The 27731-nt window shown below is 41.1% G+C and overlaps 1 protein-coding gene across 1 annotated transcript in view; it reads left to right on the top strand.

Moving 5' to 3' along the window:
- The first annotated feature begins 5403 nt into the window (after nt 1–5403).
- LOC131232441 (uncharacterized) overlaps nt 5404–27731 on the top strand; it is a 32328-nt gene continuing 10000 nt past the window's right edge. The window contains exon 1 of the mRNA XM_058228666.1: nt 5404–5905. Within this exon, the coding sequence (XP_058084649.1) occupies nt 5573–5905 (333 nt within the window). The 5' untranslated portion in view covers nt 5404–5572. The remainder of the gene's footprint in view (nt 5906–27731) is intronic.

Below are 27731 nucleotides of genomic sequence, written 5' to 3'. Positions count from 1 at the left end.
GGTCTTCGGGCCATTTGCGTCAGTTCTGGGCCTATATAAGGACCTTAACCCACCCCTCTCTCATTCCATACGAATTTCCTAACCTTAGTAGAGAGAAGAGAGAAAAGAGAAGGAGAAAGTGAGGAGAAGTGAGAAAGAGATGTAGTTTGATGCCGGGATTCGTTCTTGCTACTCCACGGTCTGAATCCCTTCTCCCGTGTCGCTACACCGACAAATCTGAATCCATTTATGGGTAAGAAATCCTAACCCTAATATGTTTTAGGTATCCAAGTAAATGAATTGACGAAATAGCTAATTTATTTCGTGATTCAGGTAGCCGTTGTGCCGTAGATAAAGACATAGTGTTCAAACTGAGCTCGGTATGGGTTTACTGGCGAAAGGTGCATACTATAAATGTTTAGGTTATGGTTTTCAAGGCTTTCAATGTCAGTTAATGATTTATGACTGACTTGATTGCTATCATGTATGTTTAGATCGATATCTTCCGTATATTACATATATATAAACTATGTTCATTTTTAATGCATTCTACGTGTTTGTTGAAATGTTTGAATGAATATGGAATTATGGTTTGTGCTTGTTATGACTGATGTTTAAAAATACATGATTATTGTACGTATGACAACTCCTTTGTGAAAGGAATTACTATAATATACGTTATAACTGATTTATTACATGTGTGTTGATATGTGTAGTCTAAGTGTTTGGTAAAATGCCTGAATGAGAAAATGCTCGTTGAAATATATTTAATGAGGGTGTTGAGATAAGATTCTTAATCACCTTATCTATAACTACAGTTTCCTTCATGTAACTTATCTTACTACTATATTATTTATGGATGTAATACCTATGTATGATAACATGTGCTATGTGTTTGTTAAAATGCTCAAGTGAGATTTATATTTAGATTGGTTGTCACATGCTGTCTCTGACTATCACATGTGAATACTATTGTTTGGAATATGATTGGGACTACTCTGTAGTCCAGGCAATCGGTAATGATTCCTGAATTACTGGTCGAGGTCGTTTTCACCACACAAGACACGTTCGATGAATCCGAGTCGTACACTGTTTGTCGACAGTTGTTAGGCCACGTGAAGTGCTTATGCACTCCATGTCGATTAAGTTAACGTGCGCTCGTACCAATCGAGCTTGTCAAGTAATCCGATTGACCTAATGTATGTTCACTATGTATGGACGCTACTGCTTGAATCTAAGGTACCAACTTACCAGTGGAAAGCCTATTTAACATTGGTACCACGATCCGCTAAGACTCATGAGCCGGGCATGATGGTATGGGATATCGTGGTCGAGCTGTCGGCCTACGCTGGGGCGACAAGCCTCCCCATAGTGACCAGTGAGCAAACCAAACTCGTGAGCCGAATACGGTGGTATGAGACATTGTATTCGAGCTGTCGACCTATGATCAGGTGACGAGCCTCTCGTAGTGACCTCGAGTATACTCTAGGCCTACACTAAGGCGACGAGCCTTTCCATAGTTATCTCGAGTATAAAATAGGCCTACCCCAGCGCAGCCTGGCTGTGGTCCCTAGTCGGGTTGATGACGAGCCTTCGAAAATAGATTACCAGTTGGTAGGGCATTGGTGGTGTAACCTCGAGTGTGAATTAAGCTTACGCTGAGGTGACGAGCCTCCCGTAGCAATGTACAGTGTAAACTTGTGAACTTGCCTATCATATATGATTAACTAAGATTGACGACCCTAGATGGATCATTGTTAGGTAAATGATACAAAGGGAGGTACCTTAGCTTCCCAAACCTGCTGTATGAATAAGTCTAATTAAGAACTTAGCTAATCACGTACATGCACCACATTTACATGTGCCTTTGGCGTTGGAGTTGAGCACAAAGGAAGGGGTGCATGCCGCGATCGTAAGATGATGTCGCAAAGGGAGTGCAGGCAAGGGCATGCATCATTATAGCATATCATCCCTACATTAACAAGAATACTTAGGACATGATTGTTGTATTACTTTATCATTACTACTCGACTAAATTGATAACATGTTAACCTTTGCTTTATAGTTCCACTGAATTAGCTACTCATTCCCACCTGGGACGGTGTTTTAAAACACCACCCAAACTCTAGTTTAGATGCAGGTGATGGCGAGGTCTATATAGCAGAGTTGGACTTTGTAGGCGAGGAGGAATGATTCTCTTACTTTCAACTATCGGGCGGATCTATGTAAATCTCATACCGATACACAGGGACTACTGGGATACTTGTTTAATTGAACACATTTACTTTCTACATTTTATATGGTTAGAAACAATACATGTATATATTTAGCCCAGTTCCATACTCATACTCCGAAATTTATGAAATGTTTTCATAATTAAATGCATATATTTTAGTGTTCTGCTTGCCAAATTACATTAACTCTGGAGTATGATATGCTGTTTTAGTATAATCCCACTCATGTTTAAATGCACTAATATGGACAGCATTCAATCATCATTATCTATGTTGCATAAGTGATGTGTTGGAACTCGGGAGTAGAGCTTTGCTCGACCCCGATTTTTAGGCCGTTACAATGTGCCTCATGTAGCCCATATCTTCTCGGATCATGTCGACTGCTTTCTCGAGGAAGTTCAACCGACCTCCCTTCGCACAGGACCGCTGACCTTTTCTCCCAGAACCGGAATTCGCTTGGTGATGCAAGGATGAGCCTTGTTGATTTTTCGGTTCCTCAGGTTGTTCTGGGGGTGGCGGTGTGTTTCGGTGCAACTGGGGCTGCAACTAGGGAGGCTTAAGTTCTCTTCTTCCCTCTTGCCATTATAGTATGCTTAAAGCTTATCTGGTAAAGCAGGAACGGCTTAAGACATCGTTCTCACAAACGACACCAAACTATTGATGCAGTTTTTTCGCAGACCCTCCTTGACTAACTCGTCTAAACTTGCACAGAAAAATACAAGAGACAAAGGAGACCCTGGCTAGTACAGGGGACCCTTCGATGCCTAAGTCAGGTCTTTAGGGTCTTTTGTAGGGTAAGATCTCTCTGGAAAAGAATCACCAGTCGAGTATTGGGGTATAAATGTGCTTATCTTACATTTGTTAATGGTGCCTCTATTTATAAGAGAAGGAAGATGATACCGTAAAGAGTCTTCCTCGATACTTAGGAGAAAAATCTAATTGGAGATTCATCTGGGATCCTTCCAAGATCATCGTCGTCCGAGGTTCTCGGGATCCGGTCTAATCCTCCGAAGATCTTGGGAGAGATCTTCAGGCCATAGGAAAGATTCTCGGGCTGTTAATTCGAGGATAGATCATTTATGTTGGGTACCGTTCAATCGGCAACTGCTTTGTAGAGGTTATTCCGAGCTATTGTCGAGCTATGATCGAGCTATGGTCGACCTATAGCCGAGCTATGGCTGAACTATGGTCAACCTATAGGTTAGGTCGGCAATTGACCATTTAAGCGGACTTACAGTTGTACTTCTTTAAGTGTCTTTACAGTCGCATCAACCTTATGGAAAGTTGGTCTGTTTTTGGACGTAGACGCCCCCTAAGGCTCGGATGTAAAATGGCCCGTGCTGTTTATTAGAGTTGGTCCATTACATAACTTGACCTAAGGACTTACTATTTTTTCACCCGACAATAATGTAAATCCCATGACCCCTTAAACATAATAATTGCGACTCCCTCAGACTTAAGAACTGGGTCCCATTTAACGTAGGAACAATGACCCCTCTAACATCAGAACAACAACCCCTATAAACTCACAATAGCGACCACTGCAAAATAAGAACCGCGTACATATTTAAATGATGTTGCATTTGAAATTGTGTGCATTGTCTACCACAACATGTGCAGAAGCTTGATAGAGCTTGTTAGTACACTGTTTTATACAGCTTATTTGTCAATCACGTGAGTTCTTGCGTTATGTAGTCGGTCGAGCCATTGGAAGCTGAAGATCGAAGATACAAGTGAAGGTGAACCATTAAGAAGCAAATAACAAGTAAATACAATGCTTTGGTGACCTTAACCCTCAATCCAAAATGACAAACCTTTGAATCTAGATGATTATTAACCTTATAGGTAAACTTTGTTGATAATCACTTAGCGATAAGAGTCTAAATTGATCATCCTAAAACTGGCTTTAAAGGTCCAAACAGCCAAAATTATGACAAAAAGAAAAAAAATGATTATGAAAATTCGATCCATGAATGGACTATTTCTACAAGTCAAAAGTCAAGTTCGATAGGTCAGAAGTGAGGGTTGACAAGTCTAACGTGGTAAAAACTGGATAGTAAGAAAAATCATGTGCTAAAGAATATTTCGATAGGTCAAAGCCTTAGGTTGATAGGTCGAAGGTCAAGTTCGACCGGTTGAAGATGAAAGTTGACAGATCGAAAGTGGCAAAAACTGGACAACGAAAAATACCATGCGCCATTAAATATTTCTACAGGTCGAAGCCTCACAAGTCGAATGACTTTTCAACTGGTTGAAGCCTAGGGTCGATAGGTTGAAGGCTAGCCATTTCTGCCCATTTTATAACCGCCGGAACTCAATTCATTTATATAGAAAATTCAGCCTTTAAGCAACATGAGGGGTTTTCGGTGCAATAGAAGCTTAGGTGATTTCATGATTATATCCCTTATTCCAAGCTTCTAATCTAGTGAGTTTGAAGTCATCTTCCTTAAAATTAACACTCTAATGAGGATTATAATCTCCGCATTGAAGATGCACTTGAACCCCACCATTTTGTAGAGATTAAACTCAATATCTATAGTCATATCATTGTCTAAATCCTTCAAAAGGCTAATAAAGTAGAATCCCATGGGCTTTACAACTTTCTATTAATTGTATGAGATTTTACTCAATCTCCCACCACCTTAGTCACATCATTGGAGCAATATATGCACGATGTTTTATCTTAGAGTTGAAGCTTTGACAAAGCATTCACATCATGATGGGTGAGCAAAGAGGAGTTGATTGAAGTACAGGAGAACATCGATCAAGCAATCCAAGAAGGTGTTGCAAAAGGAGCTCAATCCTATAAGTTATCATGTATAAGAGTTTGTATATACTTATTACTTATATAGGATCAAGTGTAAGAGTTTTAATTGCCAAACTAAACTAGGTTATTACTTATGCATATCCAACTCTAGTGGATTATACAACTAAAAAAGTGTTGAATTACTACTAACATCTGTTTGTACACCACAAAAGTTTTGTATCAACCTAATCTTTATATTCTCCCTGTTTTGGCTGACATTATCAGAGGGTTAGATGACAAATAAATATTATGGATCTTTGCTTACGGTGGACCTTTGAAAGTTGGTACACCTGAGCGGACGTGCTTAATGTCTGGGAACGAATCGTAAAATGGGCTGGAAAAACGAATGGACGGAGTTGATATAACACCCAGTGAGCTGTTACCCGGGTAACAGCTAATCCGCGCCCACGGTAAGCACCGGACCGCCGGCCTACCGGTATAAAAGGGACAGGACACTAATCACGTCCTGACCCACAGGACCCGATAATTAATTCTCCACCCATAAACCCCAGACCATTCCGCAGAAAAAGAAGAAGAAAGCAGGAAATAGGAAATGGCGTCGAACGAAGTAGACCACAGGCCAAATCCAACCGTGGAAGGAGAAGACGACGATCCTCCAATGCTGAGCTCCCAAGCTCTTGAAGCCCTACAAGAGTTCCTCAACGAGCAGAATCAAGGTTCCGTCCATCGAGATGGAGGGGGGAGCGTCGAAGAAGATGGTTCTGACGAACGAGTTAGTTTAATCGCGGAGGACTGGAGGCTGAGTCAGTTCTGGTATGACAGAGAGACAGCAGAGACCGTCGCGACGGAGGTTCGGGATCTGTGCGTGGCGACGTCTTCTCCCGTCGCCTGCGTTGCTTGTCCCACTCTCTACGCTTACCTCAAGGTACTGTAACTCGTAGGAGCACGTCCAAATCGTAGCTCGCGGGACATCCACCGTACATTTGGCGTCCTTCTCGGTGATCAGAACCGTTGGTCCGCTGGGGAACGTCTTGGGTGGCGTATTATGTGGGAGTATCTCTGGTTGGACGATCCCGCGGGACCCGTTTAATACTCTTAACGGTTTAGCTATAGAGAACATAAAGTCTGTTAATTTGACAATTGGGGTTGTCCTAACAGTACATTTCTGCACCTGGGCCATCCAAGTTGGGCCCAATCGATGTACAGCTCTGGTTGCTGAGAGTGGGCCACGCATACCTGCCCCCCCTTGAAAACTACTATTTTAGATAAGCCCATTGGATCACCTAACAGTCTGTCTGTTTTCTCCTTGATTATCGACTTTGAGCTTTATCTTCCCCCTTAATTTTTGGTTTTGGTTTTTGAAATTAATGATTTGTTGGGTCTCAGTTAAAAATAAAATAAAATTGATATTTGGATTTTTGTTGGGGTATGAGTCTATTTTCTCATGTATTGAGTCTCATTCTTGTTATTTATTTATGATATGTGAAATAATCAGTTATTTATCCTCAGTCCTGTTTGCCACTTAAAAATGAGTTCATCTCATATCTAAGCTTGGACATTTTTGCTCTCACATTGGTTAAGAGACGGATGACAGAGATTGCACCCACTACCTTTCATTTCTTTTTGATGTGTTTAGTCTGCACCAGTGTTTTAAATACCTTTATACACCACGTAGCTTAGCCTTTAACGCCATGTAGCTCATGAAAATAGCTTAAGTCACTCGTAGCCTATGCTAGATGCTAATTTTGCACATGCTAATTGCTACATAGCCTATGGCACACGCTACTGCTACAAGTTATTTTCATGAAAGCATTAAATTGATTAATGTTTTCAATTATTTGTTACAATTTATTTTTTAATAAAAGTTAGTTAATCTTTTCAATGATTTTAGTAAAATAATATAAGTAATAGTATTAAATCAGTTAAGTTACTCTTTCTTTACCTTTATACTTAATCTTTACCTAATTTTCCTATTATTTTAGGCCATATTTGGTCGCACCAAATGCCATTAAATTTCATTATTAATCAGACTAACTTGGTGCAAAATTTCATAAAATTTCATGATATTTAGTGCAACCAAGCACAACCTTGATAAAAAAAAACCTAGTAACTTGCGCTCCAGGCTATGTACCTTACACCTCATGCATTAGAGGGGTGAATGCTATACCACATGCTATTCGCTATTTAAAACACTTGCCTACTCCGACCTCTCCTCTTCCTAATTAGACTCACGATTAGACAAAGGCTTTATGGGGCTCACCCTAATGACCATGTGACAACTCCATACATCTGTTGTGTTGATTCATGTTATGATTCCCATGAATTAGGCGGATTGGGGCCTCAAGTAGCCCACAACAAGGGAAACATTTTGTAAGGATCGGTCGCCCATAGTTCTCATATCTCTCTCTTTCCTTTTCTCTTTCTCTGTGTGTGGTAGGCACTTGCATGTAGCCCCCCACCTTTCACTTGGCATATGTCTCCTATTTTCTCTCTTTCAGAGTCTCTCCCTTTTCTCTATGGCCTCCTCACTCCATGTGTGTGCACGTGTCATAACAATTATCTATTAGAGAACTTAGAATGAAAATATAAGAAGAAGAAGAAAATGGGAAAAAATGAGAAAATATGAATACTCTCTTACATCTCCCCCTTATTTTATTGGAAATGTCTTATCATAAGAAAATGACATAAATACCCTCACACACATGTACACAAACTTAAACAAATGCACCCAAAATACCTTTACAACTAAAAAGTCCCCCTCAAGTTGGTGCAAAAATATCTATCATGCCTAACTTGCTTAAAGTTTCAAGCAATCTAGCTTTGCAAACTCCTTTAGTAAGAATGTCTGCAAATTGAAGTTGTGTAGAAATGTAAGGAGTACAAATTAGTCTAGCCCGCAGCTTCTCCTTTATGAAATGCCGGTCCACCTTGATGTACTTAGTGTGATAATGCTGGACAAGATTGAGAGCAATACTTATGACAACCTTATTGTCACAGTATAGATGCATTGGTCCTGGAGTATTGTATCCTAATTCTGATTACAGAGATCAAAGCCATAATAGCTCACATACACCATGAGCCATGGATCTGAATTCTGCTTCTGCACTAGATCTTGCCACAACAGATTGTTTCTTACTACTCCAAGTGACTAAGTTCCCCCCAAAAAAGGAGCAATACTCAAAAGTCGATTGTCTATCACTAAATGAATTGGCCTAATCTGCATTAGTATAGGCTTCAACCCTTTAGTGACTATTCAACCCTTTAGTGACTATGTCTAGCAAACAAAATTCCTTTTCCAGGAGATGATTTCAGATATATAAGAATCCAATGAGCTGCCTCCATGTATATTGTTCTTGGATTATGCATGAACTAACTAATAATACTCACTACATAATCAATATCTGGCCGAGTAAGAGACAAGTAAATTAGTCGGCCTTCTAACCTCTGAAACCGCCCTGCATCAACTAATTGTTGACTATCCTCATTATTCAATCTATGATTTTGTTCAATTGGAGTATCTGCTGGCTTTACTCCAAGGTTACTGGTTTCTTTCAGAAGGTCTAGGAGGCACTTTCTTTGAGATATAAAGATGCCTTGCTTTGAACATGCCACCCCTATACCAAGAAAATACTTTAGTTTGCCCATATCCTTAATCTTAAACTCCTTTTCAAGGTACCTCTTGAGTTTCAGAATTTACTCCCCCTCATCTCCAGTTACCATTATATCATCTACATAAATAATGAGAGCCACTGTCTTCCCTTGGGATTGTCTAATGAATAAAGTATGATTTGCTTGACTCTGTGTAGCCAACCCTTTTTATTACATTACTAAAGCGCTCAAACCATGCTCTAGGTGATTGTTTGAGACCATATAAGGCCTTCTTTAGCTTGCAAACCCTTCCATGGGTATTAGGATACAAAAACCTGGAGGTATATGTATGCCTCCTCCTCCAAATCACCATGAAGAAAGGCATTCTTCACGTCCAACTAATAAAGTGGCCATGTCAAATTTGCAATCATAGATAGGAGTACTTGTATAGAGTTCATCTTTGCCACCGGTGCAAAAGTCTTGTGATAGTCAATAGCATATGTCTACGTGTAGCCTTTGGCAACTAGGCGGGCTTTATGTCTGTCTACAAATCCATCTGGTTTGTATTTCATAGTGTACACCCACTTACATCCCACTGGATGTTTCCCTTTAGGAAGGTCTATCAAGTCCCACGTTCCATTCTTTTTTAGAGCTTTCATCTCCTCATACATAGCCTCTTTCCACTGCAGTTTGGACAAAGCATCTGAAACACTTGTAGGAAGAGAAACAAAGGAAGTGGAAGCTAGGAAAGAATGATAAGATGGTGAAAGAGATTGATAAGAAATGAAATATGTCATGGGATATTGAGCAAGAGAACATTTATCTTTTTGAACAACAATAGGAAGTTTGAGATCATTAGTACTATCAATCACACTAACAAGATTAGGAGAAGAAGATGAGATAATAGGAGTAACAGTAGTATCTGCATCCAAGGAAGGACTTTCCTGGGGTGGCTGGTCCTCCTTTGGCTTTCCTTTTGGTTTCCGTCTTGTGTAAACTTGTAACTCTTTAGCAGGTGCACTCATATCCTGTAAGCTAATGGTATCACTAGAGCATGTATCATAATGGTACCACTATGTAAAATACATATGGTGGTACAGGAACATGAAGAAACAACGAGTTTGTCCTCTCTTCACCATCAACACTCTTCCCTTGAAGAGAGGCACCACAAGAAGCAAAGAAAGACAGACTCATGAAATGTAACATCCATAGACACGAGCCGACGCCGAGAAGTAGGATGATACCATTGATATCCCTTTTTGAGAGGCAGAGTACCCAAGGAAGACGCACTTGAGAGCCTTTGGATCAAGTTTAGTGCGTGATTGTTCATGAATATGGACAAAACACATGCAACCAAAGACTTTAGGAGGGATCGGAAATGATAGACGACTAGGGATGTGATGGGGACATCAAGCGCACATGTGCACGCACGCCGCCCCCTACGCACGTACGGCAGAAGGAGGACCCCGCCGTCGATCTGGATCTATGATGACGTCTAGGGAGGGCCTCCTAGTTAGGAGACAAAGTTTTGATTCAAAAGAGTGGGCCCGACAATCAAGAAAAGCCCAGCATGGGATCTCATGATCGTGGCCCACTAGTCAGATTAAGTTCATACATTAGGTTTTGCTTATTTATATTATTTAAAATATCATGAACGCTTTAAATTTCTTTGATTAGTTTTTATTTTAGTTTACTTCATCGCCAAGTAATAGGTTGTGCACATGGCGCGAGTTTTGGAGTATAGGGTTTTCCTATAAATAGGCATCCCTTGTAGTTCTTTTGATTAATTGAAGATTAATAAAAATTCTGCATTTTCCTACTCTTTGAGTTGGGAAGCCTAATCGGGTGCGAAGCCCTCCTTTCATCGAAGGGTTAACTACCGTGGTGCGAAGCCACATCTATCCCGATTCGCTCCCATCCATCGCCATCTCTACTATCCATCTTCTACCATCCTATCTTCTCATCTCACCTCATCATCTACGCTTCGAATCAATCATCTATTGCAGCAATTCTCCTCCCCACAACAGAATTTCAGAATCTGACCCTATAGGAGGGCTAAAACTTTGGTGGAGCACCACACACAAACCGTACATCGGATCGAGCTGAGATTTGAGGGTTTTGGAGTCCACCTGGCCGACTAGGGCCAAGGTGGCCTTTTTCTGAATAGTGGGCTCCACACACGTGCGGCTGGGATCACATGCACGTGCGTTTGGGCCATTATTGTTGTCCACGCGTGCGGTACTTTTTTGGTTCGTCTCTCTCCTCTCTTTCACTCTGCTTTCACCCAAAATCCCTAAACCTAACCCTAAATTACTCAAATCTCCAATTTTATGCCCCTTTTCTCACCCTAGGGTTCCCCGAATTGGAATTTCTGAATCCCTTGGATTAGGGACTGATTACTATGCATGTGTGGATGATTATTTCTTATCTTTGAGTATCGTTTGGTTCATAATTTTTATTGATCCAACCCTATTATGTGTAGGCATGGACTTGCATAGATTCTTCTTAATTGAATGTTTGGACTTTCATGTGGGATATGAAATTTGTGTAATTGTTTCTGAACTAACGTGATCTTAAGCCTGAAAATCTTGCACATCATACTTGAATTTCATGTCCTACATCAAATTTGGTATCAAAGCTTAGGGTTCTTATAGGGGAATGCATTACATGTTTAGGGTTTAGTTGTTTATGTCCATTACGCAACAATTCCCATCATATATGACTGTTTAGAGGTCCATAAACCCTGACATAAGCTGCTGAAATTTTCTGTTATCCCCTTACTTGAATTATTTTAGAAACTAACTTACTTTTCTGTTTTTTAGAAACTTTCTTAATCTGTTTTTAAAAACTAATTTCCTTTCCTTTTTCGTTTTTAGAAACTAGGTTGCTTTTTTTAAGAAACTTTCCTAATTTGTTTTTTAGAAACTTTTTTTTTTCTTTTTAGAAACTAGGTTGCTTTTTTTAGAAACTTTCCTAATTTGGTTTTTCAGAAACTTTCCTAATTTGTTTTTAGAAACTTTCCTTTTTACGTTTTTAGAAAATAGGTTGCTTTTTTAGAAACTTTCCTAATTTGTTTTCAGAAACTTTCCTTTTTCGTTTTTAGAAATTAGGTTGTTTCTTAAAAAAAGAAAAAAAAAAACTTTCTTATATTTTGACAACTATATTGTTGAATTTTGGCTTGCACCCTACACTAAACATGGAGCAACTGCTAGAGTCACTAAACAAACTGTCCCAGAAAATCGAGTTTTTGGGTAAGCGTTGGGAACAACATATAGACCAACGCTTTGATCAACTTGATGTGCGCATTACCCGAATAAAGACTATCGCCAGGACAAACCCCACCATTGGGGTGGATGTCCAATCTCAGGCAGGTGGCCAGGAGGATAGACCAATGAATGAGGTTGGCTAAGGAATCAGTTATGGGCGTGCACCCACCCCGTGAGGGACATCAAGACCACTATTTTGAGGGGAACAACATGTGCGGCCTTATGGCTGGAGAGAGTGTACCAGAGGCTAGTGTAGAGTTACCCACTGAGGGCATTCTGGTAGTGGATGAGTAATCCTGATGATCTACCAGATGAGTCTCCCCCTAAGAGGGATATAGAGCACACTAGAACATGGGACACCGTAATAGCTACAGCCGAGTTTGCGTTTAATAGTTCTGTCGATAGGTCCAAAGGTCTTAGTCCTTATGAAGTCATTACTGGTTATAAACCTGAGAAACCTATCGATATTGTCCGTATGTCACTGTCCTACAGGCCGTCAGAGCCTATAGAGTCTTTTATGCATCACATTTATTCATGGCATCAAGAAATCAAACAGAAGATCACTACTAGTAATAAATATTGCAAAATTTCTGCAAACCAGCATAAACGTTTCAAAGAATTCAATATTGGGGACTCTGTGATGGTCCGCATCAGGCCCGAGCGGTATCCTTTAGGGGCCGTTCGTAAGTTACACGCGCGTAGCGCTGGACCCTTCAAAATTATAAAACGAAACGTTCTTAGTGTGTATGAGGTAGATCTTCCACCTTCCATGGGAATTAGTTTCACATTTGATGTGGATGATCTAGTTACATTTCAGGAGACCGCTGATACTTTGTCCAGCCCTTCGCTCACCCATCCTGATTCTCCATATTTATCCCTTGAACCATGGCCCATTCCCGACCCATTTTCCTAGCCTCTACGTCCCATACCTGCCCGTCCCGATCCATTTTTCCAGCCTCTACCTCCCATATCTACTCTTCCTGACCTTTCTTCCCAGCCTCTACCTCTCATACCTACCCTTCCCGACCTATTTTCCTAGCCTCTAGCTCCCATACCTACTCTTCCTGACATTTCTTTCCAGCCTCTGCCTCCCATACCTAACCTTCACACACCCAGAGAGGAAATAGAGGATATCCTGGTCCGTCAGATAGTTTCAACATCGGACGGCGGGTTTAAGAAGTACCTGGTTAAATGGATGTCACGCCTAGCTTCAGAAAACACATGACTCATTGAGGAGGAGTTTCAGAGACTTCATCCTGACATCCTGGAGCGGTTCAGGAGTTTTATTTCGCTAGTGGCGAAATCTTCGCAGTCGGGGAGAATTGATGGGGACATCAAGCGCACGCACGCCTCCCCCCATGCACATACGACAGAAGGAGGAGGACCCCACCGTCGATTTGGATCGATGACGACGTCCAGGGAGGACTTCCTAGTTAGGAGACAAAGTTTTGATTCAAAAGAGTGGGCCCGACAATCAAGAAAAGCCCTACCATGGGATCTCATGATCGTGGCCCACTAGTCGGATTAAGTTCATACTTTAGGTTTTGCTTATTTATATTATTTAGAACATCATGAACGCTTTAGATTTCTTTGATTGGTTTTTATTTTAGTTTACTTCATCGCCAAGTAATAGGTTGCGCACATGGCGCGAGTTTTGGGGTATAGGTTTTCCTATAAATAGGCACCCCTTGTAGTTCTTTTGATTAATTGAAGATTAATAAAAATTCTACGTTTTCCTACTCTCTGAGTTGTGAAGCCTAATTGGGTCCAAAACCCTCCCTTCATCGAAGGGTTAACTACCGTGGTGCGAAGCCACGTCTATCCCGATTCGCCCCCATCCATCGCCATCTCTATTACCCATCTTTTACCATCCCTTCTTCTCATCTCACCTCATCATCTACACTTTGAATCAATCATCTATTGCAGCAATTCTTCTCCCCACAACAGAATTTCAGAATCTGGCCTTACAGGAGGGCTGAAACTTTGGCAGAGGACCACGCACAAACTGTACATCGGATTGAGCTGAGATTTGGGGGTTTTGGAGTCCATCCCTGGCCGACCAGGGCCAAGGTGGCTTTTTTCTGAATAATGGGCCCTACACACGTGCGGCCGGGATCAGACGCACGTGCGTCTGGGCCAGCGGTACTTCTCTGGTTTGTTTCTCTCATCTCTTTCACTCCGCTTTCACCTAAAATTCCTAAACCTAACCCTAAATTACTCAAATCTCCAATTTTATGCCCCTTTTCTCACCCTAGGGTTCCTCGAATTGGAATTTTTGGATCCTTTGGATTATGGACTGATTACTATGCATGTGTGGATGATTATTTCTTATCTTTGAGTATCATTTGGTTCACAATTTTTATTGATCCAGCCCTATTATGTGTAGGCCTGGACCCGCATAGATTCCCCTTAATTGAATGTTTGGACTTTCACGTGGGATATGGAATTTGTGTAATTGTTTCTGAACTAACGTGATCTTAAGCCTAAAAATCTTGCACATCATACTTGAATTTCATGTCCTACATCAGGATGAGGACCTGAACGGGAGATTTAAAGCTAAGAACACTAGAAGGCATGTAAGTTATGAGGAAAGCCATAGGGAGAATAACATTAGACCAAGAAGTCTTTGGGACATTCAAACCAAATAACAATGCTCTTGTCACATCTAGGAAGTGACGGTTCTTTTGCTCTGCCACTCCATTTTGTTCTAGTGTACCAACACAAGTGGTCTGATGTTCAATCCCATGATCACGTAAATATGATTTAAGTCCAGAATAAATATGCTCACCCCTTTATCAGAATGCAGAATTTTAATATGAGAATCAAACTAAGTACAAACCATCCTATGAAAATTTTTGAAGATGAAAAAAACTTCATCTTTAGATTCCATAAGATAAACCCATGTGCTACGGGTGCAATCATCAACGAAAGAAACGAAATACCAATAATACTGATAACTAGTAAGAGAAGTAGTGGGAGAAGGTCCCCAAACATCAGAATGAATTTATTAGAACTCAATGGATAAGAACTATGACAATGTTTTGCAAGTTCACACACTTCACATTTTAACTCAACAGAAATAGAACTAAATAATCCATGAAACAATTTTTTCATATATGAAAATGATAAATGTCCCAAACGAAGTGCCAACGAAACAACTGGTCTTTATTGCTACTACGGAACCACTATTAGCAATGCAGGATTGATATGCCATAGGCTGAACTGACGGAGTCTTGAGAAGGTATAAGCCATTAGATTCCCGGCCACTCCCAATCGTCCTCCTTGAATGTAGAGCCTGGAACACAAAATGAGTGGGAAAAAAGGTTACACTACAATTCAAGGATTTTGTTATCCTGCTAGTAGACAGCAAGTTAGATGCAAGATTTGAGACATGTAACACAAAAGGGACAAATTGGGATAAACAGAGTCATTTCCTTTTCGGGCAATGGAAGAAAACAAACCATCAACTACTTTAAGTTTTTCTTTTCCAGAACAAATAGAGTAATTAGAAAAAATAGAAGATAGACCTGCTAGGTGATCTGAGGCACCGGAATCAATGATCCATGATGGAGAAGTGGAGGAAGAAAATGTAACAGTGTGGAATGCTGATAGGCCACGACGATCTGCGAGGGGCCATAAGTCGAATCCCAAATATCTGGGATGAGCCTGTACATGAAAGATCGTTGCATGCAGCATGCATGCAACATAGCAGGAAGTAGACGAAACCATTAAAGCACGTGAAGCAACGCGGGAGGGACTGGGTCGTTCCAGTCGAGAGTTTTACGTGAAAATGGGTTTTCAGTTGCGAACGGGTCTTCAGTAGTTGCGTTATTTACGTCACTTTTATTTCACGCAGTTATGTTCTGTTTTACGTGCATTTGCATGTGTGGCTTTACGTGTGTCTGCGTCTAGTTGTTAGTTTCTTGTTTCCTTTTGTTTCGGTTTGCTTTGTATTCGGCTTTGCTTATTTAAGCAGCCAATAGTTGTCAATGAATTATCAAGTAATCAATTGTTATCCAAACCTTGCGGTACTTTCTCACCTGAAGAGATCAAGTAATCAATTGTTATCCAAACCTTGCGGTACTTTCTCACCCGAAGAGAAAACATCACTTTATCATTTGAATATTTGTTGGGACCTATCATTCGTATTAGAGCCAAGTTATTTATGGGAACCAATAAAGAGCGTATTGAGCAGCTAGAAGATGGGCTACACAGGATGGAGCTCGGCATGGCCGATAGGCTTCGTCATGTGGAAGAAACTCTCAACCGCCTCTCCGATGTCTTGCTTGCAAACCAGGAGAACCCCAACCACAACAACCATCACCGATAAGGCAACGACAGGGGACGGTTGGTGGTATCTTCCAAAACAGCAAAGCTTGAATTTCCTCGATTTTCAGGAGATGATCCGATGGAGTGGTTCACTCGTGTGAACCAATTTTTTGAGTTCCAAAATACTCCCGAAGCCCAAAAAGTCTCCTTGGCCTCCTATCACTTGGAAGGAGAGGTCAACCAATGGTGGCAGTGGATTCACAGGACGTTCCAAGAAGAAGGACGAGCTCTCTCGTGGGCAAATTTTGAAGACAAACTCTGGGCTCGTTTTAGGCCTTCTGAGTGCGAAGATTTTGATGAAGCCCTTTCGCGGATAAGGCAGGTTGGTTCTTTGCGTGATTACCAACGGGAATTCGAGCGCTTGGGCAATCGAGTACAGGGATGGACGCAAAGAGCTCTTGTAGGAACTTTTATGGGCGGCTTAAGAACGGACATCTTCGATGGTATACGGATGTTTAAGCCCTAGACATTAAAAGAAGCCATCAGTTTAGCAAGAATGAAGGATGATCAACTTGCTAGACAGAGGAGGTTTGTAAGGCTTGCACCACCAACGCGAGCTCCCCTAGCTCTTCCCCCTACTCATCGAGCAGCACCACCAGCCCCTGCTATTCCTGTGCGGCGACTTTCTTGGGATGAAATGCAGCGGAGACGAGCCCAAAAGTTATGTTTCAATTGTAATGACCGTTTTACTGCAGGACACAAATGTTAGGGACCACGGATACTCATGTTGGAGGGTTATGAGGATAATGGCGACCTGTTATGCGACGATGTCACCAAAGAATATCCAGCTGGAGAAAATCACGAAGGACTTCCTGAACCCGAAATTACGCTGCATGCACTAACGGGATGGACCGCAACAAAAACCATGCGAATCGCTGCCAGAATCTGTGCCCACGATGTCATTGTGTTAATCGATAGCGGATCGACTCACAACTTCATTAGTGAGCGTATGGCCAATCTGTTGCGTCTACTGGTGGTGCCTACGGAAAGCCTCACGGTCCGAGTTGCTAATGGAGAAAATCTCAGATGCCAAGGGAGGTTTGAGGAGGTACAAATCGAATTGCAGGGCACTTTTTTTTGCATAACCCTTTATTCATTACCTCTCACAGGGTTGGACGTAGTTTTGGGAATTCAATGGCTTGAGCTCCTTGGTTCCGTGGTGTGTGATTGGAGGGAGTTAACCATGGAATTCATGTGGGAAAACCAGACCAAGAGATTGGTAGGCATCGACGGGCAAAATATCCAAGCGGCATCAATCGAAGAGTTAACTAAAAAAATTCATCCTAGCCATGCTCTGTTTGCTTTATGCCTACAGGTTGCCCATACGGAACCACAAGAGAATATTCATTCAAGCATGCAGGAGATATTGTAGGAATTCTCAAATTTGTACATAGAACCCTCGAGCTTACCACCAACACGAGAGGTAGGCCACGGCATTGCCCTTAAGGAAGGAACCGAACTGATTAATGTTTGGCCTTACAGGTATGTGCATTATCAAAAGAATGAGATCAAGAAGCAGGTCCAAGATATGCTGCAATCCGGGCTTGTGCGACCCAGTACTAGCCCCTTCTCGTCACCTGTATTGCTGGTAAAAAGGAAAGATGAGAATTGGCGCTTTTGTACAGATTATCGCGCGCTCAACGCCGCAACCATTAAAGACCGATTTTCGATCCCCACCATGGATGATATGTTGGATGAGCTCTACGGTGCTTCTTATTTTACCAAGCTTGATCTGCGGGCGGGATACCATCAGGTACGAGTTAAACCAAGTGATATCCATAAAACTGCTTTCCGAACACATAATGTACATTACGAATACTTGGTTATGCCATTCGGCTTATGTAATGCACCTTCCACATTCCAAGCTATCATGAACTCCATCTTTCGGCATCATCTTCGAAAATTCATATTAGTTTTCTTTGATGATATTTTAGTCTATAGTCTGGATTGGGATCAACATTTAGTGCATGTAAGGCAGACCTTCGAAATATTGAGGCAGCACAGATTCTTTGTTAAAGCTAGCAAATGTGCATTTGGGCAGCAAGAATTGGAGTACTTGGGGCATATCATCACTAGTTAGGGTGTGAAGGTGGATGAAAATAAAATTGCTGCTATGGTAGCCTGGCCTCGACCTACTAAAATTTCGGAACTACGTGGGTCTTTAGGTTTGACAGGGTATCACCGGAAGTTCGTCAAAGATTATGGCATTATAGCTCAGCCTCTCACCAATCTTCTCAAAAAAGGCCAATTCGGATGGCATGGAGAAGCTGAAACCGCCTTTCTTGCTCTCAAACAGGCCATGGCTACCACTCCTATATTAGCCATGCCAAACTTCAACGATGCTTTCACTATTGAAATGGACGCATCCAGGAAAGGAATTGGAGCAGTCCTGTCTCAACAAGGCAAACCAGTGGCATACATGAGTCGAGCCCTCGGAGTGACCAAGAAATCCTGGTCGACGTACGCCAAAGAAAGGTTGGCTATCGTCGAAGCCATACGCACCTGGCGGCCTTACCTTCTAGGCCAAAAATTCTATATTCAGACTGATCAACGTAGTCTCAAATATTTTCTTGAGCAACGAATAGCAACTCCGGAGCAACAAAAATGGGTTGCTAAGCTTTTGGGCTACGATTACGAAATCAAATACAGACTGGGCCGTGAGAACTGTGCAGTTGATGCTCTCTCTCGAAAACAGGGCAGTCCCATTCTTCACCATATTTTCTTTCCGCAGGTTAGCTTATGGGAGGAAATAAAAAAAGCTGCAGAAGACGACTAATACATTCAGTCAAAGGTCCGTGTGACCACAGAACAACCTGGAGGTTCATATACATGGCGCCAAGGGCTATTACTATACAAAGGAAGGGTCATTGTTCCGAATGATGCCGCCTTAAGGGCCAAACTGTTACACGAAATGCATGACACCAGGGTGGGAGGTCATTCGGGCGTCTTACGTATGTTCAAAAAGCTGGGACAACAGTTTTACTGGCCTGGGATGCATAGAGCAGTGCAAAACTATGCATAGAGCAGTGCAAAACTATGTCAAGGGGTGTGAGGTTTGCCAGAAAATAAAGGCCGAGACATTGGCTCCAGCTGGGCTGCTTCAGCCACTGCCGATTCCGTACCAAGTGTGGGACGACATCACCTTAGATTTTATTGAAGGATTACCGGTTTCGCGAGGAAGGGATACCATCATGGTGGTTGTCGACAGACTTAGTAAGTCTACACATTTTCTTACTCTAAGCCATCCTTTTACTGCAAAAAATGTGGTAGAAAAATTTGTGGAAGGCGTTATCAAGCTCCACGGGATGCCCAAGTCCATTGTTAGTGATCGGGACCCGATCTTCATTAGCAACTTCTGGCAAGAATTCTTCAAGATGTCCGACACTAAACTGTAGCTTAGTTCCGCATACCACCTGCAGACGGACGGCCGGATGGAAGTCATCAATCGCTGCGTCAAGCAGTATCTACGGTGTTTCGTTCATCAGTGGCCACGGAAATGGTGTTCCTATTTACCTTGGGCTGAGTACTAGTATAATACAACATACCATATTTCGACAGGGATGACCCCTTTCCAGGCGCTGTATGGAAGGTTGCCACCCTCCATTACGACGTACAATGAAGGGCTTTCACTGGTACATGAAGTCGACCAACAACTCATGAGCCGAGATGAACTGCTACGACAATTGAAGGCCAACTTAGAAAGATCGGTGAATCGAATGAAGCAGCTGGCAGATCAAAAGAGAAAGGACATCGCGTTCAACATCGGTGACTGGGTGCTTTTGAAGCTGCATTCATATCGTCAGCAAACGGTCTTCAAACGGGTCCATCAGAAACTCGCTAGCCGTTTTAATGGACCCTACCGGATTCTAGAGAAGATCGGACCTGTTGCATACAAATTACAGCTACCAAAAGAGGCACGCGTTCACCCGGTGTTTCTCGTATCATTACTTAAACGATACCAGGTCAACGGAGGGATTGATGAGACTAAACAAGTTGAGTTACCACCTTTCACCGACGAAGGGGTAGTCATATTGGAGCAGCAAACTATTTTAGACTACCGCTGGATTAAACAAGGAACCCAGCTTGTCGAAGAAAGCTTAGTGCAATGGAAGCATCTTCCAGCCGAGGAGGCAACGTGGGAGCTAATAGCCAAGCTACGGGAGATGTTTCCGAATCTGGACCTTGAGGATAAGGATCCACTGGGTGGGGGAGGTATTGATAGGCCACGACGATCAGCGAGTGGCCATAAGCCGAATCCCAAATATCTGGGATGAGCCTGTACGTGAAAGATCGTTGCATGCAGCATGCATGCAACGTAGTAGGAAGTAGACGGAACCATTAAAGCACGTGAAGCAACGCGGGAGGGACTGGGTCGTTCTAGTCGAGAGTTTTACGTGAAAATGGGTCTTCAGTAGTTGCGTTATTTACGTCACTTTTATTTCATGCAGTTATGTTTTGTTTTACGTGCATTTGCATGTGTGGCTTTACGTGTGTCTACATCCAGTTGTTAGTTTCTCGTTTCCTTTTGTTTCGGTTTGCTTTGTATGCGGCTTTGCTTATTTAAGCAGCCAACAGTTGTCAATGAATTATCAAGTAATTAATTGTTATCCAAACCTTGCGGTACTTTCTCACCCTAAGAGAAAACATCACTTTATCGTTTGAATATTTGTTGGGACCTATCAAATGCAGACACACGTATACTTGTGTGAGCATAAATTGTGGTAGATGGATTTTCCAATTGTGATACTTTATGGTGCAGGCGCTCCAACTCATCTTCTGACACGTAGACCATCCTAGGTGAGGGATTAGCCCCTAGAGGGGTTTCAATAAGAGTAGACTGAGTTGGGAGTGGTGATGCCAGTGGATGTGGACTCTTTTGTAGTAGATGCTGTGTTGGCTGCAGATGTACCCCTCTTACAATTGTATCTGGGTGGTCGACCTATAATTTCCCAACAATGCTTTCTGTCATGACCGGTCTTTCCACAATGTATGTACTTCAAATCCTTTGTTCTCGTTGATAGGCTTCTTATCAAACCCCTTATCTGCCGTATGGAAACCAACACTTTATGCAAGGGTTGATTTTTCTACAGTCACATTATCATATTGTTGTGCTGAAGCCAACGTACTCTTCTCAATCTGGACGTGTGCACATACCTGACTCAAAGAGGGGCAATTGATCTCGTCCAAGTAACTGTACTCTGATAAACTCGAATTCTGGATTCAGACCAGTCAGAAAATTGATAATGTGATTCCTCTCTACCTTCTTCTTATACATCACAACATCTTAAGTGCACACTGGTTCATATGGATCATAGAGATCCAACTCTTTCCACATGCGCCTCAAAGCTGCAAGGTAGGTTGCGAAAGTTTTCTCCCATTGTCAAAGATGAGCAATGTTCTATCGTAGTTCATGAATCTGAGCAAAGTTTTGTACCTGAGAATAAGTTTGGGCTGCAGTATCCTAAATATCTTTGGCAGTCTTCAGAAACATAAACTCATTACTTACATCGCTTCATTGAATAGACCAAAAAAGTCTATAATCGACAAATTCTCTTCTTCCCACTTATCATGAGAGGGATCAGTGAATACTGGTTCCTTTGGTTTTCCTGTCAGATATCCAAGTTTGCCTCTTCTCTCAATAAACATCTTCACGGCTTGTGATCATTGCAAATAATTGAGGCCACTTAATTTCACCATCATCATTTATATTCCAAAATTATCTAGGGATGAACCTCTAGTGGAATGTGAATTAACCTTAATATTACTGCTGTTCGACATTCTTGCAGATGAACAACGTCAATTCCAACTGGCAAAAAAGATTTCTTTATCTCAAACAATGCTTCCGGGCTCTTCTTGGGCTTAGCTACACACCAATCGGCCCCCACAAATTACACCAGAAGACAGCTAAGTGGTGTTCATATAGCCAGATATTTCAAAAAAACGTCAGATTAATGTGGAAGTAGAGGATATATGAATTTGATCTGTTCCATATACCTCCAACTAAAAACACCCAAAATACCCTAGGAGACATCACTCACTAGGTTTGAAAAATTGGGATTCCTCTCTCCACAGTGATCTGATCAACATAAGACTGCTTCCAATCTAACTCCAAAAAAAAAAAAAAACCAAACCAAACAATACTAACCTTGATTCTGAAAATTATCTTATAGGATCACAACCATCCAATTTGTTCCGAAACCCTCATTTTTCAAAGGTTTTGTGGACCACCTTGAAACACCATTAGATGGCTTCAAAACAAATCTAAAAAAATCACAAAAAACTATGATAAATCAAAACAATCCGGGTGGTGGTGGTTTTGTTCCGTTTTGACCACCCTGATTGTATGACTGCTGACGTCAGCAATACGGTCAAATGATATCAACACCTGTAGACAATGCTTCTAGTTGCCTTTGATTCTCCTCTGTTAAACCCCTATGACAATCTTGATTTTCCGATACCAAGATGAAAGATAGAAAACGTATAATGAAAAGATATGAAGAAGTAGAAAATGAAGAGAATGGGAAAAATGAGAAAGTGTGAACACTCTCTTACGTCTCCCCCTTATTTTATTAAAAATGTCTTATCATAAGAAATGACATAAGTACCCTCACACACATGTACACATACTAAAATTAAACAAATACACCCAAAATATCCTTACAACTCAACACCGTTCACTCCGCCTCTGTCTCCTATTTTTCTCTCCTTTAGAGTCTTTCCCTTTTCTTTATACCCTCCTCACTCCATGTGCGTGCATTTGTCATAACCCTAGTTTTAGTTCACAATAATTATCTATTAGAGATCATAGTTTATAGTCATTATGGATCATGAAGATTATTTTGAATGCTTGTTGAAATCTCTAATACATAGTTATTTTTATGTAAAATGAGATGAACTCATTTTTAAGTGGCAACCAAACATGGCCTTCAAATTTTTTTTTTTGGATGAATCTTAGCTTTAGTTAATTGAATCTTCATTTATAAATTTTTGTATGAAATGATATGCTAGTCATTTATCATTAAATGAGCATAGTGGAAATGAGGATGTTGAGATGGATGAATGGCAAGACAGGGATGGAATTAGGAATGAATGCACTTGAGGGAACTTATTAGTAGTTGCAATAGGTAAGAAGATGAGAAGTAGAGTTAGATGGTTTGCCCATGTGCAATGGAGACCAAGAATTGAACAAGCAAGGAGTGAATCGGTCGAAGTTGAAAGCTCTAAAAGTGATGTAGGTTGAACTGGGCCTATATCCATGGGCCAGGCCCAGGCCCATTAAGCCCCAGCCCCACAGTTGGCCCATTAGTAAGGAGGTCCAAGCCTTGTATTTAGGTAGTTAGCTATAAAAAATCAATCAATTAGCTATGTAATAACGAATTCGGCAAATCTTTTGAATTCATTATTTTCCCTTAGGCACATCTCTTTATTACTTTTCCATTCTTTTAATAAGTCGTTGGTTGTCAATGGCATTATGAATCTTCCTTATCTACTTATTTAAGGGCCTGGCATGAGTAGTATTAAGGCACCTTGGAAAAGAACAAAAATTTCTAGTTTTTATTTTTGCTTTGTTTTTGATTCTTGTGCTTAGTTGAAAGTACCTACGTTTGGGTATATCCTTCCTATAGCCGGCTGCGTCAGTTTGGTATCATAGTGGGTCCCAATAGTTGGGTTGAAGTAATGGATCGACAATCTTGATATTTTGTTTTCAGGTTCTTTAATCATAAAATTCTGCATATTTTCCTATATTCACTTCATTGCATCTATCCCTCCTATCCCTCTATTCAATTTATTTATTTATTTTTATTTTTATTTTTTTTAAAGTCCAAAAGTCCAATTGACAAGGAGGGACTATCAAAATTTTAGCAGCCATCTACCCTTTATAATCCAGCCCATTAAAACCCCCAAATATATTCCAACCCATTAAAAAAAATCAGCCAAAAAAAAAAAGCAAAACAAATAAGTCCCATTCCAGCCCCTTAAAACCCGAAAAAATCATTGACATTCTAGCCCATTAAAAAAAAGGAAAAAGAAAAAGTAAAAGAAAAATAAAAACCTTATTCCAAGCCATTGAAAGCCCCAGAGATCAGCCCTATTCCAACCCATTAAAACCCAAAAAAATCAACCGTACTCCAGCTCATTAAAACTCCCAAAAATCAGCCCCATTCCAGCCCATTAAAAACCCTAAAAATCAGCCATATTCTAGTCTAAATCTAGCCCCCTATTACAACCCATTAAAAGTCCAAAATTCCAAACCATTAGTAGTCCCAATCCAACCCTATTTCAGTCCATTAAAGCCTAGAATCTCAGCCCATTAATAATATTTTATTCTAAACCAGAAATCGCCCTATATTCTACCTATTACTTTGCCGACATCACCCCCTGATACGATGTTTACCCATGGTGGTTATATCTATCAAGGGAGGCTTATCAATCAACAATGAGACAATTACATTGCCGAGCTATTCGCAAGGGTAGCTAGTGTGGAAATTGCTGTTGACCAACTACGTGGAGAGCAACTTGATCCCATCAAAGATCCTAATGGTGACCCAAATTCACAATAAGGGTTCCAACCAAAACCTTCTTTGAATCAAAATGGTACGGGCTCCCAGGAGTCTGTTTATGACTTCATGCAACGACTCTTTGCCAAGAGAGCTTATGAAGCCTCTACAGAGACACCCAAGAAAGATGATATCAGTAAGAAAGTACAAGTTGAAGTTCCAGACCTTCACGGTCGTCTTGATGCAAAGGCATTTGTCGACTGGATTACAATGCTTGAAGATTATTTTACATGATACAACATGGATGATATCTAGTGAGTGACTTTTGTCAAGGTCAAGCTAAAGGTCCCTGCAAGAATCTGATGGTGAAGCATTGACGATAATAATCTCATCATGAGTACTATCACTAGGTGGGTTGACATGAGAGAAGCTGGAAAGTATTTGCCTTTGGATTACATGGATACTCTTTTCCAGGAGGTCATTGCATTCAAATAGGAAACTTTATCGGCGAATGACTATAATGAGAAGTTCAATGAGCTTTCTATCCATTGTAAGCTTGTAGAGACATACCGTGTGATAGCTAACCCCTATCAGGTAGGGTTACGCTAAGAGATCTAGCACGAGATGATCATGTATGATTTCGAGTTAGTTAATGATGTTCATTAGAAGTCTTCTTGAGTTGAATAATAGCTACGATAGCATACTCTTCGATGCTTTGGCTCGGGAAATCTTCTGCGAGAAAAGGTCCAGATCCACATCTTAACCAAACTCCACCATAGGGATACCGATCACCTCTCTACCTTTTTCAGTCTCGCCCATAGATTTATACTCTGCTTATAAAGCAGTCAGAACCTTTGTAATGCCTTCCGCCACAAAATTCATATCAAAGGCAACCAACACTGTAAGGACATAACACTAGAGGCCAAGGCCCTAATCCTAATCCTCCCCTTTGGCGAGAATGGCGGGGTGTTGACTGTTATCATTTTGGACAGATAAGACACTTTTCTAATGAGTGTTCGCAAGTCAGGAACCTCCATTACTGCGATAATGAAGATGACCCCTACTTTCCAGATGGCCCTGAGTATTACAATGAGCACATTGAGATAAAACAACTATATGCAGAGCCAACATTATAGCCAAAGGACCCTCTTATTGAAATTATAGTCGAAGTTGAGGTTGAAGGCCCTACTCTTATCATATGTTGCCTCCTTACCACCACTGAGGAACAGGAAGATTAACGATGAATCACTATTTTCCATACACGGGTAAAAATGCCAGGGTAAGTTATGTAACATGATCATTGATGGTGGCAGTGCAATGAACATCGTCTCTGAAGAGTAATTGATAGGCTCAAATTGCTAAATGAAAGGCATTCAAAACCATAGAAGATTACGCGGGTTGATGACATTGCCATTCCTATGACTTGAAGGTGTTTGGTGTTCTTTATTTAAAATTGACATCTATTGGAATGACATATGGTGTGACATAATTTTGATGAATGTCGCGCACATCATTCTCGATCGACCTGATCCATAGCTCAAGTGGTAGACTGAGTGAAAGATACCTCGTTTCAACATTGAGGTCTTGGTATCGATTCCCATATGGGGGTGGCTAACAGTGAAGTGTGAACTGACAGTGGGTGTACTAACAAAAAAAAATAATAATAATAAAAAATTCTCGATCAACCCTAGCTGTTTGACCAAAATGTACAAAGTGATTGTGAGGCTAACACGTATGCTTTCTTATGGCGAGGTCATCGTATCCATCTTTGCTCGTTGCAACCTATGTTGCCACTTCATCTACGCCCCCATCGTCTATATCGGTTGCTCAACTCCCGTGTTCTCACCACATGGATGTTCGAGGAAGAATATAAGGAGAAATGTGTAATGTTCGCTTTAGTCACAAAACGGGTGTATGAACTTATTATCTATTAGGATGAGCCTATTCTTGATGAAATCGAATTTATGTTGCATGACTTATAATATTTGGTCCCCGATGATCTGCGTGAGGAATTGCATCCACTGTGGGATATTCACCGTGCTGTATATTTGGTTCCTGGAGCATCCTTACCTAGTTTACTGGCATATCGAATGAGTCCTATCGAGCACATCGAGTTGAAGTGTCAAGTTGATGAGTTGCTAGGAAAGCTAAATCCGAGAGAGCCCTAGCCCACGTTTTGTGCAAGCCTCATTTCTCCCAAGAAAGATGGGCATTGGCGTTTGTGTATTGACAACCGAGCTATTAATAAAATCACAGTGAAGTACCGGTTCCCCATTCCCTGGCTTGATGATATGCTAGACTTCATGGCAGGTGCTAGCGTCTTCTCCAAGATTGATATCCGTAGTGGATACCACCAAATTGACATCCGATTTGGTGATGAATGGAAGATGACATTTAAAACAAAGGACGGTCTCTATGAGTGGCTGATTATGCTATTCAGTCTCACAAACGCGCCTAGCACTTTCATGCACGTCATGACTAAGTTTTTACACCCTTTTATGGGTAAGTTTGTCATTGTTTGCTTTGACGACATTCTTATTTACATTAAGTCCGGAGTCATGGGAGTGTTTTTTAATCACTAAAGGGAAATCAAGTAAACATTTTTGAGCCCATCGGTTTTTGGTGGTGCAGATTCTACAAGATTGATGGCAATTAAAGTGTGAGCATCCCTTCTTTGGAAACTTCCTTGGTACCCATGTCATTGAAGGAGATTCTAGGAGTGCTATTGTGTGGGCACCTAGAAGGAATTAGGCCCCCTGGAAGCGAGCTTTTATGATAAGTGTTATTGTAAAAAGATGTTCAGTTTTGACGGTCATTTTCAATCATGTTCTAAGAGAATATTCCATTGTCTATTTCTTTTGTAAAGGAAGTGTAACTCTTGTAATAGTCTGTCTATTGGGTCCTCGTATGTTGTATCCACTATCTTAATGGATATTTGTTTTTAATATTTCCCTCTCGTAATGAAATTTGAATTGTCATCAATTTAAAATAAAAACAGAGAAATAGGAGTCATTGCAACCTGTTTTTGTGATGCTTACTGGCTTGCTTTTTTGTTGGGCTTTCTTATGGA

This window comes from Magnolia sinica, chromosome 18 (assembly GCF_029962835.1).
Source record: "Magnolia sinica isolate HGM2019 chromosome 18, MsV1, whole genome shotgun sequence".
Taxonomy (NCBI): domain Eukaryota; kingdom Viridiplantae; phylum Streptophyta; class Magnoliopsida; order Magnoliales; family Magnoliaceae; genus Magnolia; species Magnolia sinica.
The sequence above is the reverse complement of the archived record's forward strand: the minus strand, read 5'-3'. Positions and strand labels throughout refer to the sequence as shown.